This window comes from Calidris pugnax, unplaced genomic scaffold, assembly GCF_001431845.1.
Source record: "Calidris pugnax isolate Ruff unplaced genomic scaffold, ASM143184v1 scaffold39, whole genome shotgun sequence".
Classification (NCBI taxonomy): Eukaryota; Metazoa; Chordata; class Aves; order Charadriiformes; family Scolopacidae; genus Calidris; species Calidris pugnax.
The window spans coordinates 2,376,273-2,391,681 of record NW_015090828.1 but is presented as its reverse complement, the minus strand read 5'-3'; the positions used below and the strand labels follow the sequence as shown (position 1 = coordinate 2,391,681).

General features: G+C 41.4%; 1 protein-coding gene across 2 annotated transcripts in view; it reads left to right on the top strand.

The window, feature by feature from the left end:
* The window catches only part of OGDHL (oxoglutarate dehydrogenase-like), a 57,463-nt gene extending 42,725 nt beyond the window's left edge, over window positions 1–14,738 (top strand). For both annotated transcript variants that reach the window (XM_014940559.1, XM_014940558.1), the window contains exons 17-23: window positions 2,785–2,963; window positions 6,080–6,151; window positions 7,463–7,588; window positions 8,206–8,278; window positions 10,333–10,496; window positions 11,133–11,287; window positions 12,036–14,738. In XM_014940559.1, the coding sequence (XP_014796045.1) occupies window positions 2,785–2,963; window positions 6,080–6,151; window positions 7,463–7,588; window positions 8,206–8,278; window positions 10,333–10,496; window positions 11,133–11,287; window positions 12,036–12,159 (893 nt within the window). In that variant the 3' untranslated portion in view covers window positions 12,160–14,738. The remainder of the gene's footprint in view (window positions 1–2,784; window positions 2,964–6,079; window positions 6,152–7,462; window positions 7,589–8,205; window positions 8,279–10,332; window positions 10,497–11,132; window positions 11,288–12,035) is intronic.
* Window positions 14,739–15,409: the final 671 nt, after the last annotated feature.

Genomic DNA, 15,409 nt, shown 5'->3' with positions numbered 1-15,409 from the left:
CTCAACCCTCTCCTGGATTGTTCACCTGGCATCTGTCTAGGCATCTTTCCACCAATAATTTATTTTTTAAATGTAGTAGTTCAGATTTTGCTCTTTTAAACAATTTTCTCCACGTGCAGGCAGGAGTCGTGATTCTTGACAGAGTCCCTAGCAGTCGCTATAATCCCTGGTGGAATAGCTTTAGTGTGAGGATCTCTCATTGTCATTTGTCATTTGCCTGGTGGAAGACGAGTGCTGGTATACCAAAGATGAGTACACCACAGACACATATTCCCTGAAATGGTAGTCTTGTCAGAATTTATTTCAAAATGTTAATCAGAATGTATAGATTACATTTGGATACATTTTCTCGGATATTTTTATGGCTGTAAAAAGCTTATAAAAGGTATGTGTGTTAGGATCACACCTTTCAATGGAGCTGGGACATTGTCACCTTGTGAAGACCATTAGCAAAAAGTGGGCAACAAAATAGGCAATGAGAAATTTCTTTCTTCCATGTAGGTTTTGGGGGTGATTTTGGTATCTGGAACAGAATTATGTGCGTGCTCTGACCAGGTTTTAAATATGCACAGTGCTCCATGCTCTTTGAAAAGCACTTTGTGATTATTGATAACTCTTAGTAGTCAAGACTTCAGCTTGTTCTTCTCTAAAAGCTAGATTACCCCATCCTTACAGAGAGCAGCATATGCGCAAATAAGTCTTGAACATATTGCATATTTTCTCAAGCATGTCACGCAATCAGTAGAAATGGTCTCTTAATGCTTGTGTAAAATTAGAATGGGATTCAAGCCTATCTAGGGAAATCTATTTTTCAGATACCTTTGGGAAAATGCACTGAAGGAATTGTGTAAATTTTTCCACTGTTTGCATTGTGTTAGAAAAAAAAAAGTAGAATCACACAAGTAAGGAGGACAGAGATTTAAAATATGTTGTGAAAGAAAGGCTGTTCAGGCAGTCAGACCAAAGGACTGGTCAGCAAAGCCATTCTCTCTGGCAGTGCCCTGTCATGGTGACTCACAGCTGAAAGCCTGACTTAGCAGTCTCCTTTTGGCCTCTGACATCCTAGTTGCATTTTGGTGTGAAAATGAGCATCTGCTGGAGTCATAGATGGACTATTCAGAGTTCAGCAGTCCAGAAGCCCAGTGACTCAAAGCTTTCTTGCCGTGGAGATGGTAAACAAGAAGTTGGGTTGGAGTTACCAAGGAGCAGCCTATGAAGATAAAAACAATACATAAAACTGTTTTCTCTGTGAATAAACAATTTCACTTGAAGTTCTTGTTGCTTTTTCTCTCATGCAGTTAATTTGTCCTGCAGTTGTCCTTCCACTAACCTTCCAGGAAAGTTTGTGTAGTGATGTTGAGTGAAGAGCCACAGACGACCTAGGTCAAAACTTCATGTCAAGTGTTGGAAGGACGTTTCTTGTAGTTCGTGTTACAGAGGGACTTCTTTGCTACATGACTAATCTCACTAGTTTTGATGAGTGTTTTCTTTGTGGAACTGGACAAGTTAGTTTAAATTTCATGTAACTGCATGTTCATTAGTTCTCAATTTTATAAGGTGCAAATGCCTGTCCTTCACTTTTTTTTTCCTCCTATTTTTTCCAATCTTACAGCAGAACATTCAGGGAAGGAACTGGGTGTGTATGCTTGTGGCATCCAGCACACAAAGACCTCAATCTTAAGAGAGCTCTGAGCGTCTCTCTGATAGTGAATGTAAAGTAAAAGTTGGACAAAAGTGAAAAAGGATAAAGAAGGTTTAAATAGGTTTGACTTGATCCTGAAATCTTTCTCCGTAGCTAGGTCAACTACCTTGCACTGGTAACATTAAAGTAACTCGTGCTGTATGTGCTACATGCTGTTCTCTTCTGTCTCACCTGTTACAGTTCTGTATTTGAGAAGAGATCATTACATTCTGTGCAGAACTTAAAAACTTCAACTTAAAACCTATTTATCCATCAAATATTTATTTTCTATGTATATTGAGTCAGTTTTCCCTCAGTCAGAACATTTCCATCCAGAGCAGTGCTATGTAGCACTGTTTTTTACTGAAGGTTCCCCCACCGCTCCTCATAAGACTTGTGCTCCAGACCCTGCACCACCTCAATGTCTTTCTTGTAGTGGGTGTCCTCCCCATGAAGAGCACTTTGGTTTTCATCTCTGCTGCTGAGGCAGAGACCTAACGGGTCCTTAACCCTCCCAAAGAAAGGACTGTGTACCCAAATACCAGGTGCATCTCCCATGCACCTCTTATGTTGAAGGTTTTTTTTTGAAGATCTGAGGTCTATGATCCTGCCTATAGACTGAATATTGATATCACCGATAATTTTATTCAGCACCTGCATAGGGGGGGGGTGGGGAAGAAGACAGTGTTGTGCAGGGCTGTGCAAGTAATAAAATTAACAAGTAGCTTCTTGAACTAGTACTGGATTGTAAGAGTTTTATTACAGGAAAAGATGGCACTTACCTCGGTGACGTCTCAGGAAAATGTCAGACAAAAGGCCTAGCTAAGGGAGGGGGTTTAGTTCATTTAAAAACTCCTAGGATATTTAAGTGTTTGAGGAAGAGTTTGAAGGATTGGAGTCAATATTGGAAAAACACTGTTTGCTAATCTTTCTAATGGAATTGGTATTACTAAAAACTGCACGATTTATAACAGGGCTACAAAAATCCAGTTCATTATCTCATTTTGGTTTTATCTTGTTTTTTTTTTTTTTAAAATGAGAAATGAACAGAATTCTCAGCAAGTCTGTTTCCTTTCTAATCCTCCTACTTGCTTGGTTCTCAGGTTTTGAACTTGGCTTTGCTATGGCGAGTCCCAACGCCCTGGTGTGCTGGGAGGCCCAGTTTGGTGACTTCCACAACACGGCGCAGTGCATCATAGACCAGTTCATCAGCTCCGGCCAGGCCAAGTGGGTCCGTCACAACGGGATCGTCCTGCTCTTGCCACACGGAATGGAAGGAATGGTGAGGGCCACTGGCTGCCACATGCGGGAGGGAAACGCTGGGGCTGTAAAAGCCAAAGGTGTCTTGGGGATCTGATGGTGACACGAAGCTGGGGGGAGGAAGGCACTGGTTAGCACTTTGCACTGCTTCAGTGCTACAGAAAAGAATGTGGATAGATTGATCGGTGAGAACCAAAGACAACTGAGAAATATTTCTGAGCTCTTAGCTTTTTGTCCTTTTAGTGGCATGTACCATGTTTCCCCATTTTTTTTTCTGTTTTTTTATATCTTTCCCTACAACACTGCCTTCTTTCCCTAGAAAGCCAGATTCTTAGTATACAGTAAGAAAGAAATCACTCGTGTCTAGCAGTACTTGCTTGGTTTTATTTTGCATGAAGTATGTCTGTGTAAACTCTGCACTGAATTCACTTGCAATGAAATGATATGAAAAAACTTTAAAACTTCTTCAAAAATTGTTGGCATTGGGTAACTTTGATATAATAAGAAATTTCCCGCTTTCTGCAAAGGAAAATGTTTCCCCCAGCTGTTGAGTCCCTTTTGTGGCTAGGAGGAGGTATGAGACAGTGTCGTAGAGGGAAAGGGCATGGGTGAGCTCTGTATATAATGTTATATGAAGTTCATATCAGCAGTAGAATTGTTCTTCAAATCTTTTAAATAATTTGTAAAGGTTATGTGACCATCATGTCAGGCTAGGTTAATTTTTTCCTTTTCAAATGAATTAACATTCATGAATTGGTGCATGTATGTTTCCAGTTTTCTATTAAGAAAAGTCTAGTATGTGGCACAGTGGCAATCTCCAGCTGTATGAATGCTCTAGACCCTTTCACTACAAACTGCGTCATTTCCATTCTCGCAAACAATTTAGTTTATTTCCATCCAATTATAATCCTGTTCTGATATACTGGGGTGCATTCATATCTTATGAACAGCTTTCCATGCTCATTTCTGCGCTAAGAATAAAGGGTCTGGTGCTGTTCACCAGCGTTTTGATAAATTAATTTTTTTTTAAATGAATCCTGAGGGACAGCCTGAATGTGCCCTCTTTGGGAGGTGTGGTCCTCTGCAGGAAAGCGCTCAGCTGAAGGGAGCTGGTTCTCTGCTACTTACAATACAGTTAACATTTCTTTTCTTGTAGCCACTTGGCAGCTAAGATTTGCCCAGATCTTCTGAAACATGCTTATTTTGCTACCAGCGTCAGGTGTTTTTGGAATATTTAAGAATCCCACCAGGCTGTTGAAATCTGTTACCTTCCCAGAGGAGCTTTCCATGACAGGAGTGTTATTCTCTCTCTAACTACAGTGTTGGGGACAGAATGATTTGGGGAAGGATCCGTAATGGGATATGGATCCCTTCACCTCTAGGTCATGCATTCACAGGCAAGTTGGCTGTGATTGAAAGACTCTGCTGCCTAATGGCTCCTCAGGGACTCGTCTGAAAGTAGCTAATGGATTCAGTGTAGGTCTCACTGGGTAGGTGGTCACAGTAGAAATAAAACCTGCCCCATCCCAGGCAGCGGTTGCCTGCAGCCTGACTGGTGGTGTCAGCAGGGAAATCGAAGATCGATGTGAACACCAAAGCTCTGGATTGAGGTTGTTGCTGGGGCAGTGTGTGTGTGTTTGTCAGGGAAGCCTCACGTGTCTCTCCTGTAATTGTTTGCTGGTAACATCTCTGTTTCCAGCGTTGTGGAGCACCACGGCCATACGTGTGTAGGCACTCCTTAGTGTAGGATTTGATTTACAGCAGAGCTGTTGCAAGATTGGGCTCTTACCGTGCACCATAGTTTTGTGCAGCTTTGCCTCTTGTTCTCAAGCCCTTACCCATTTCTGGCCACATTATTTGGCACCTCAAAAGTGTAGACAGACTTCAGAAAAGTAATTATGCAAGGCACGGTTCCTGGCTGTTTGTGTTACTCCTTTGTTGCTAGTGGAGTGTTTTTTCCTTTTGAATTTCCTTAGTCTGTGAAGTAGAGTGAATCCTGCACTTGGAAGCAGGGAGGATGATGTGTTGAATCCAAGTGGACTACTAGCCGTCAAAATAATGAGTGATTTTAGAGATCATACACTAAGGTTTCAATAGAGGAAGTTATGATGAGAGACAGCCATATTTAAAAAAAAAACACAACTCTTTGTGAAGATTGTTAGCTTAGGAGTCTTGGAGAGATTTGAGAGATGTAACAGTTTGTCTTCAGGTTAAAATACCTTGCAACTGTCTCCAAAATGAAAGTCCTTCCTAACAGTAACTGTCACATGAACACACAAAGGCTGCCAGCATTAGCAATAAATAAAAAAGCACACTGCACTCTTGTACTCCTCACAGCTTTCTCTCATCCTTTATAAACAAGGACATGAGAGGGAAGATTCTGCTACACTCCTTACTCCTGATGTTGTCTGTGACCAGAGTGCATGTTTTGCTAGTGTAACATGGATCTAACAACCTTTGTGCACTAAAAGAAAGTACCTCGGGTACCGCTAGTGAGACAGTGGATGTGCGTGTTCAGTGCTTTGACAGAATGTAAAATACCTCCTGAGGAGGCAGAAATTAATCCTAGGCTTGTTTAGCAGATAATGCATATGTGTATTTTGATCCATTTTAGCTGAAGCATTTGCCTGTGTTATTTTGTCCTGAACTGAACAGTGAGCAGTGGTAGGAGAGAGGTCCTGTGTCTGCTCGTTGTGCTATGGCGAAGGCAGTCAGCAGCTACCGGTGTGTTTGCTCCTGTTCTGCACACAAGTGTGGTTTGGCCCACAGACGTGTGAAGAGTTTGTCCTCCTGATGCTCCTCTGGCTCCTTTTTGCAAGGTCATTCTTGTGCCCACATGGACCTACTGCCCCTTCACTGGTCTTCACTGTGCAGCTATACTGAGGAAATTTGTTGCAGCTGGTAGAAGCATTGGAAATCCATGTAAAACCTAATCTTTTCCCATGAAATTCCAGTCCTGCGGTGTGTCCTCCCCTCTCTCAGGGCTGCTGCTGTTGCTGCCTTTGTCTGGGGGGCAGGTGTGCAGCCTGGTGCAGAGCTGACAGGGTGACGGGTGGTGCTTCTGCAGCGAGTGACCTGGACTGATGTCTAATTGCTGATTTGGCTTCTTAATGTTGTTTTAAATGATACCTTTACCAGGGTCCCGAGCATTCATCAGCCAGGCCCGAGAGGTTTCTGCAGATGAGCAATGACGATTCTGATGCTTATCCAGTAAGTAGATCTACTTATCCAGTAAGGAGATTTTCAAAGGCTTTTTTTTGCTTTTCATGTCTCAGATTATTTTTTTTTTTGTAAGAAGCATCCTTTTAGCTAGGTATAGTGGGTTAATATTTAGCTTCAAGAGTTGGTGTAACATTAACTTGATCCCAGAAAAAGTAATGGAAGTGCACAGTACGTGCTGCTTCATTTCAAAGCTGAGGTCATATACAATTAATCTCTGGCAGCAGGATCTTTTTACGGCTGTTCCTCAGGGCCAGTGATTCTTCTTGTTTTTATTGCTGTGCGTCCTGCAAATAGGTGTCTCCAGCTAATTTCTAAGGAAGGTCAAGTGAGACTGCTCCTGCCTTTTTGCAGTGGAGATACGTTGTACTGCTGGGAGTATGAAAATAAGCAACTTCTAAATTTGATTCAGCTAGGACCTTTATCTGTTGGTCTTTCATTTCTACAGGCAAAGTACATAGCTCTGCAGGATACTGGGCATCCACTTCCCCACTGCCAATTTCCTAAGAAACGCTGCTGTACATTAATTGAAAAGCAAAATAAAATATATGTGTTAGTTTTGGCCCTGAGCTTGTTACCTTTGGAGCAATGAGAGTTCCAAAGCCATGGCCTTCCTCAGCTAGAAGTGATTTTTGTCAGTGTACTGTCAGATAAAGATGTTTGATTGACTACATTTAAGTATTGTCAATTTTGCATAATAAGCAAGTCATACGTTTCATCATAGAAGGTAGGAGCTCAAACCATGAACCAGGAAATCATGTTAAGGGCTGTACCACTCTGTAATGACATTATTGTACCTATACCTATGTGTATGCTTAGCTAATGTATATGTACATAGATATGGATTAAAAAAACCCACCCTATACTTGTAAAATACATAAACATATGAAACTTATATCTTAAAATAGTATAAGAGGGTAGGACACCTGCCAAAAAACGGTATAGAGACTATACACTCAAAAAATGAATTATAGTTTTAAGGTTCTTTCAAAGGGATTCTATTTCATGTCTTCCACCTACTGAAGCCCTAGTCCTCCTCACCTTTCCTTCCTGGACTTCCCAGCTTGATGAAATCAATGAAAGCTTTTTGCCTTTATTTGCATACATTTTTAGGAAAAAGTAGAAACAAGAGAATGATTTGTAGGGATGCTTCCCTAGCTAATAGAATAATCTCATCATAGATCTGCTAATTAAGATTTTTGTGGAAGGGAGGTGCTTAGAGTCAGAAATAGAAGGATGACTTTCAAGCCTTTTTTTCTCATCTTCTGGACACTTTTCTAATGCCTTTAATGTCTCTCTCAGGAGTTCAGTGAACAGTTTGAAGTTTCCCAGCTGTATGAATGCAACTGGATTGTGGTGAATTGTTCAACTCCAGCCAATTACTTTCACGTCCTCAGAAGACAGATCTTGCTGCCATTCAGAAAACCGGTAAAGTTACTGTAATGGGCTTAATCATTTGAGGTATATTAACCCTCACGTAAAGAGGGGTCTGTGTTTGCATGTGACCATACTGCTGAAAGGAAAAAGAATCATTGGTGAAAAGAGTTAATTGAACACAAGTTGAAGTCACTGATTTGACGGAATGAAGCTCAGCTCTGACTTATTATGGTTCTAAAACTTGATTTTCAGCTTTACTTCCCTCTGGGGGTGCAGACCTTCAGATGAGCTTGTCAAGACACTGTGTAGCTAACAGGTTGCATAACTGTAATTTGCATGTCTAATTGCTGGAACTTCAAAAACCTAAGATAAACTGTTGGATATTTTACTGATTCATAGCCTGTGATTTCATTTTGTTCTCAAAGAGAAGCACAAGTAATGGCTTTTGAGAACCTTTAAAGGGAGTGAACTACCCAAATCTTTTGAGCAATTTTGAAACTTCCTAGGCTTTCAAAACAGGAACAAATAATTCACTGTGTTTGCTATTCACATGAATTTCATTTGTAGCATATTCAGTTTGTGATTTTTATATGAACAGTATTACAAATGTTGCATGTGATAATGTAGATCAACCAGCTCCTGAGCGTGGAAAAATTTCTGTCTTACAGCTGATTGTTTTGACACCCAAGTCACTGCTGAGGCATCCAGAAGCTAAATCCAGTTTTGATGAAATGGTGTCTGGTAGGTCACACCTTAAAATATTACAGACAAATAATTAGCTACACTGCGTTGCGTGTCAGACTGGAAAAGAGAATCTGCTCTGGAAAGTTTGCCTTTGCCTTTGGTGTAATTTCAGTGGAGCTTTTGTAGTGAGATCTAGCATGGACTTTTGCTGAAAAATCTACTTTCAAGTATGAATTCTTATTTTTAACAGGCTTATCTTGTAACCAGCCATTAATCTTAGAAGGCAGTAGAAAGTGCATTCCCCATTCTGCAGGGTTGTTCCCCTGCACAGGCTCTTAGGTCTCTCTGCTCTTTTTCTCTTCATATAAAAATTGAATTGTTCTTTGTACTGTCCCCTGAGATGTGAGGGATAGGTTGTTGTCACAGTGTGCCTGTTTGGAAGAATGAGGGCCCTATTTCTTCTTACAGCACTCTGTTCTGGGGCTGCCATGTCACACCAGGGATGTAAAGTGAGATCAGTGAGTTGAGAGCTGTAGGCTGCCACCCTAACTGCTGTTGGCGTGCCATCAGCACCCAGAGGGATGCAGCAGCTGCAGAGGTAATCCCAAAAACTGGAGTGCTTTGTCTTGCCATGCACTGGTTAGAACATGTTAGAGTGGCACAAGGAAATGTGGTGAAACGTAGCAAGTGAGTAATTAAAGGTGTGGTGATCTCCCGGGTGGCTTGACTGCTGTCAGAAAAGAGTAACTGCCCAATTTTTTTAAAAAGCAGGTTACAGTGCTTAAAAATGTTTAAATAGTGTATTATCTCCTTTTTGTAGTTGAGCAAAGTTTGCTTCTCAAGCAAAGGCATTTGCTGGCTTTGGTTACTGTTTAAAAGCTTTGTAGAATGAGTCAGGGTAGAAATTCTGTAGGGATTTGTCACTTTGTCTTGGGAGTCCCCTCTACGTCAGGCTAACACTCAATAGTGGCCAAACTTCTAATTAAGATTGAATTCTGACATACTTTCATGTTACTGCTGAAGAGGAAGCAAGCAGTAAAGTATTGCTGACTGTCAGCTCACTCTGTTTGCTCTGATTTTTAATGGAAAGCTGAGGAGGAGAGGAATACTGATTCCAGCTGACCCAATGAAGCGCAGATTCAGTCTTTTTTAATGATGAATTCTGCTGTTCAGTGAGACAGGATAATTCTGACATAAATCAGTTCCTCTTTCATATGTTTGTGCTGCTGCTTTTCTCCCCCCCAAGATAAATGGTTCAAACAGGAGCTTATTCTCCTGGTAAGTGGGTGTGCTGATTCAGACCGGGAGGTCATGCCACTGTCTGCTGCCTTGCAGTTGGTTAATGTGGGAATAGTTCTAATCAATCATATAAGAGAGCAAAGAAAAGCATCTTTTAGACCATCAAGTCCTTCTTCCAGTTTCATGTATCCCAAGCAAATTGTTCTCCTGGGAGATGATATAACAGGGGAAAAGAGATCTAGCAGTGAGGATGTGCATCTGAAATTGTGTCTTATCACTTGTACATACAGCTCTGTACTGTGCTGATTCTTTCTTTGGCTGCTAATGGCATTTTAGCTCTCAAACAGAGGTTTGAATCACGTAAATATATGGCAGTAATATGTGAGCTTGTGTAAATATTTCTGCAGTTGCCAGATTTAGTTGCATTATGTGTTATGCTTTTATATAAAAACGTTCTAAAATTTTCTAAACCTATATTAATGTTACCTGTTGGAGATCGGTGTGGAAAGAAGAAATGATATTTCAGGTGCTTCTCTGGGAAAAAAAAGGCTGTAAGCAAGGGTGAACTACCCAGTCAATTTAAAATTAAAGGTGTTATGCACAACACAAAGCTAAAAAAGAACCATTGTTAATATCTTTCTGTCTGTTAAGTGTGAAAGAGTGGATTATTGACAATCTTTTAACTTCTTGCAACTAAACTGCTGAAGGTCACTTCAGCGTAATTAGTGGTCTGAAAAGTAAGAATAGAGAAGTAGCAGAAGCCTGTGAGCATTGCAACCTGCTGCTTGCTCAGTAAAAGGACTGCTTCTTGGGCTGCTTTATTACGATGTCAGTTCCACTGAGAGCACTTTCCTGATTTGTGCTCTAACCAGGTACCACTTTCCAACGCGTGATTCCCGAGAACGGGCTGGCAGCTCAGGCACCACATGAAGTCAAGCGAGTGATTTTCTGCACAGGAAAAGTGTACTATGATCTTGTGAAAGAGAGAAAGAATCAAGACCTGGAGAAACAAGTAGCTATAACCAGACTTGAGCAGGTGAGTTCCCTGATCCTCAGAAGACAGGGTTCCTTGGGGAGACTTTCAGCAAGGGTATCGTATATTTTTAAATAGATACTACTTGCCAGAAAGGATGGTGATAGCATTTTTATAGCACTTTGCATCTTACAAGACATTAACTAATCCTTCATGCCCTTGTGGAGAATGAACACATCGATAGTATCTGTACAATGAGATCCAGAAAGCTTGACTTTTCCAGAACAACGTAACAAAGTGAAGGTTACAATGTGATGACACCTCAAATTTGTATATCTGATCTGCTGAGTTTAAATGTTGTGAGTAGTACCCTTTGCAGCTCTATTGTCATTCACTAATTAAGGACTTGTATTGTCACAGCTACTTCACTAGAAAAACTGTAGGAAAGCGGGAGACCGGGACTAAGACATACTTCTGTTCATACTGGTGCAACTATAAAATATGTGTGTATTCACTTCTGACAGCATGAATTCAATTAAAGAAATGTGACTCACTTTAAAGAACATATGGGAATTATATTAGGTACTAAATGGTTAATTACAATGGTTGGTTGTAACCCCCAATAGGTAAAAGTTTCTCCTACCGTGGGCTAGCACCATGTAAGAGAAAGCTTTGCCAGTTGTTACCCTCTCTTTCCAGATCTCACCATTCCCCTTTGACCTGCTGAAAGAGGAACTTGAGAAGTACCCAAGCGCTGATCTAGTTTGGTGTCAGGAGGAACACAAAAACAGTGGATATTATGATTATGTCAAACCTCGTTTCCGCACTATTGTGAACCACACTCGACCTATATGGTATGAGACTTTAAACAATTGCTCTATCTTCTGGGCTGCTTTGTTTGCTTTTAAATTCAGTTTTAGGGTTTTTTTTCCCTTTTAAATTTGTTTTTGATTTGAGGATGGGGAAGTCACGTTCTTCACAAATCAAAACCTCTGAGTTGAGTTCTTGAGTGAAAGAGAGAAAAGTCTAGACAACTGTTTCTCAAATACATCATGCATATTTTGCACATCCTTGTAGTTCTAGAAGAAAACCAGTAGCAACTAGCTCTATATTTATTTCTACTTAGCACAGCACATAGCTTTCCTGGATTTTTCTCACTTGTTGTCTAAGACTGTATTATTTTTTTTTTTAAGTATTTCACTCAAAATATTAGGTTTCTGGAGGAAATAGTTGCAAGAGCTCAGTCCAGCAACCTTTGCATTTATTTTAGATGATTGACTCTCGGATCTGCCCCTGCAGCTGTCAGAGGAACGAGAGTCTTCATTGCCAAAAGCAAGTTATCTAATTATTAGACAGTGTAGGTGGCTGCCCTGGGAGGGATTGGGGAGAAGACACAGAAGGGGGGAACCAAAGGGGGAGGCTGACCAGAAGGTATAACTGATGGTGCAACTTAGGTTGATTTTTATTTAAGAAAGATTGATGATTAAATGTCTGAATCTGCCAAGCTGACTTGAATGCATTTAGCAACATGTTCTCATGCTTGTTAGTGTCAAAATAGTCTCTCTTCCCTCATTTATCTGCCCAATTCTTTTTGTCACAAAGGTATGTTGGCCGAGAGCCAGCGGCCGCTGCTGCCACAGGCAACAAGAACACGCATCTGGTGTCGCTCAGGAGGTTCTTGGACACAGCGTTCAACCTGGAGGCCTTTGAGGGAAAGACATTCTAACTGCAGACCACCCACCCATCCCTGACTAGTGGTCTCTCAAATCACTGCAGCCGAGTAATAAACGTGTGGAAAATACTGCAAATTATGTATTTTTTACTTTACCAGATAAAACAACCCAGTAGCTGACTTCATTAATCTGCACCTTGCTTTGCAGTTTATAAGGAAAACAAAAAAAAAAATTCCAACTTGTCTTCCACCATTTTTTGTCGCTTCTCTATTTAGATTGGGACCTCTTTGGCACAAGAAGAGTCTCCTGGATGCAGTGTCAGCTCAGGGAGGCTCCAGTCTGAGTCTGTGGGCAGTGTCTCATTACTGTAAGCAAGTAGAGCAGGCACGGACAGCATGACAGTTATGCACACCCCTGAAAAAGAAAAGAGTACGTTTGGGAGGCACAAAGGAAACAAGATGCATTGCTACAAGGAAAATGGTTGACAGTTATTTCTAGGTATGTTGGAGAGGAGTAATGAAACCAAAAAGCAAAGAGTTGGTTACTTTGGTAGGTAAATGCCCAGGCGGTGGTTGTTGGAAGGAGATGGTCATGTAGCCTGGGGATGTGGGGAGGAGGCTGGACACAGGGAGGCAGGTTACACGGTAACTATGGGTGATAGCAGAAGTGGTGCAGACCGCTGAGGTATGAGGTGGAGGAGGGTGATGAAGGCAGATATAAAAGGGACCAAGAAAAGGGTTGTTGGGGATTGTTGAAGTCTACACAAGACCAGAGCTGACAGAGCAGTGGGTGATCAGCAGGATCAGGGGAATTAAGGAACTGTGGGGTTCTGTGACAACAACATCCTTGTTTTGGATGAGCACTCTTTCCCTCAACAAAGTATTTGGTTCTGCTTTTCTTTGACCTGGTAGCACCCGTAAAAAGATTGTGTTTGGATGAGAAACCTGTATTTGTGCAGGAGGTGGTGGGTTCTCTGCTTTGTCCAGTGGTAATCCCTGCCTTGCATCTCCTCACTGATACTAATTAAACTCTGAAGTGGCAATTCCTGATATAGTCACCCTTTTTCTGTGTTAGGAGGAAAGTGGGCAAGAAGCGGTTGCTGATTGACCAAAGGCACATGCTGTGGTTTTGTACAAGTAGTAATTGATTATTTTTTTTTTTTGTCCCTTGTGTTTACTTGTCAATTAGGATATCAATTGCCATGTAGGTTCAGTATGGACATAAAAGTGAACTGCCTCCAAGAGCTGGCTCTGTGTAAGGCAGATGTACAGCAGGTGCTGGAGAGGAGGGAACAGCAGGGGTTGTTTCTCTTCTCAGGAGATAGTGCCTGGCTTCCTGGGGGACACCGTGCAGCAGGGTGGTCTCGGAGTGCCACGGCTTGTGCTTCCTCTGCAGTGCTAGAAGGCAGGTGGGTACAGCTTTCCTCTCCCCTCTTAATGTAAGAACTAGTGTTGCCAGAAGTCCTGTTCCCCCTGCCCCTGGAGAACTTGGGTCTGGGTGGACCTTGTGGCTACAGGTTTCTGCACCACTAGACTGTGTAGTGGCAGGAGACTTCTTCCCTCCTTTCTGCTGGCTGGCGGAGGGAGCTGCTCAGTAAACAGAGTAGGTGGTGTAGTAGGAGGCAGAGGAATGGCCGTGCCTGTGTTGAAGCAGGAGGTAGGAACTCCCTGCACGAGGACCCTGTGCCCCTGCAGTGCCTGGAGGGTTGTGCTAGACCCCCCCAGCAGCCACCGTGATGTGTCATAACAAGTGACTGGAAAACACACAGATGAGGCTTCACCCCCATCTCCAGTTCCCTGGCCTGGGCGTGCTCTTGGCATAAGTTTTACCCTGGCTGCTGTATTGGCTGAGACGTAATAAGGCTTGACAGTTTATGCCTCCTTCAGAGAGTCAGGTGATGCTGGAAAGCTGCTTGTCTCATCCAAATAAAAAGCTGTATCAAAAACTTTTAGCTATGATCAGGTACCACTTGTCCAAGCAGATTACCAAAAAGGGGGGATGTGTGCCTTATGCTGTCCCTTTACTTGGCCTGGAGACTACACGACGATGGAAAAAACAGTCCTTCTGTCAGAGCATAAAACTGATGTGTTAAGGTACTTACCACGGGATCCAGAACCAAACTTTGTCTAATGTTCATGAAACTCAGTAGAATCCTTTTCAATCAGGCCAGTTGCCTCGGGCTTTTTCTCTCATTGAAACAGTGATGCTAACTCACTCTTTTGAAACTGATGAACTTGGAAAGTACTGCAGTCGACAGCAGCAAAGATTGTCTCCTGTCCATTTCTGTAGCTCAAAACATTAAGCTGATAGGCATTAACCATCACCCGAAGTGTTTTAATGCTTTTATGAATGCTTGTTTCTGTGGCAAGAATTGAGTGCAGCTAAATATTGCTGGCACCATTTATTGTATTCTCAGTTTGCATCAGGCAGGTCAGTTCTGCATGAAATATGATAAATGCACTTATGCCACAATGTATGCAGAGGTAGAAAACAAAATCAACATAGAAATGTAAGTGGTAAATGACAGCTTTCCATTTTCATTGTGTGTCATAGATTGTGGCACAACAGTTGCATAAAAATTCCATCAAAGAATGTAAAAAACCCAATAAAATAAAAATATGTAAGAACGATGTCCTCTGTTATGGCTGTTCTTTTTGACAGTTTCTCCTTTGAGTGCTGGCATTAGCATCCCATTTGTAAGAGCACTAGGGCAGTTCATTTGTCTGTTTTCTGTTTGTTTCCTCAATAGTGGCTTATTTAAATATAGTAGCAGTGAGAGACAGCATTTGGATTAGAAAAAAATAATTGTTCAAAACCATTGGGTTAAAAGTATTAATAGCATTGAGATTATATTAGAATATTTTGTTTGATTCCATTCTAATTTTTTTAAGTGATACATGAACACACTTCTATTTCAAGCAGAATTTTTAAAATACTGGAACTAGACTGCAATTAGCTTCTCTAATTTCTAAAAGCTGGAATTCATTTATCTAAACACGCTGGCTCAACATATGTTTCTGTTGAATTACTTTTCCTGCTGCCTGCACTTTCACATAGTGAATGTTCAAAACCTACTAAAGCATTACAAATTGCTAAATGCATAGATTGTACTTATGGAATTCTGCTGCTTTTCTTCAGCAAGGCCCCTTGAATAAAAAACTCATAGAGAGTTCTTAAATTAGATGCACGAGAGGTGCCTTATCAAGAATGAATGCACGTTTCTTTAAACCAGGTTAAGAATATCTGATCTCAAAGAAAACAAATACTGTTAGAACTAGCTGACAAGTTAAATACTTTTTACAT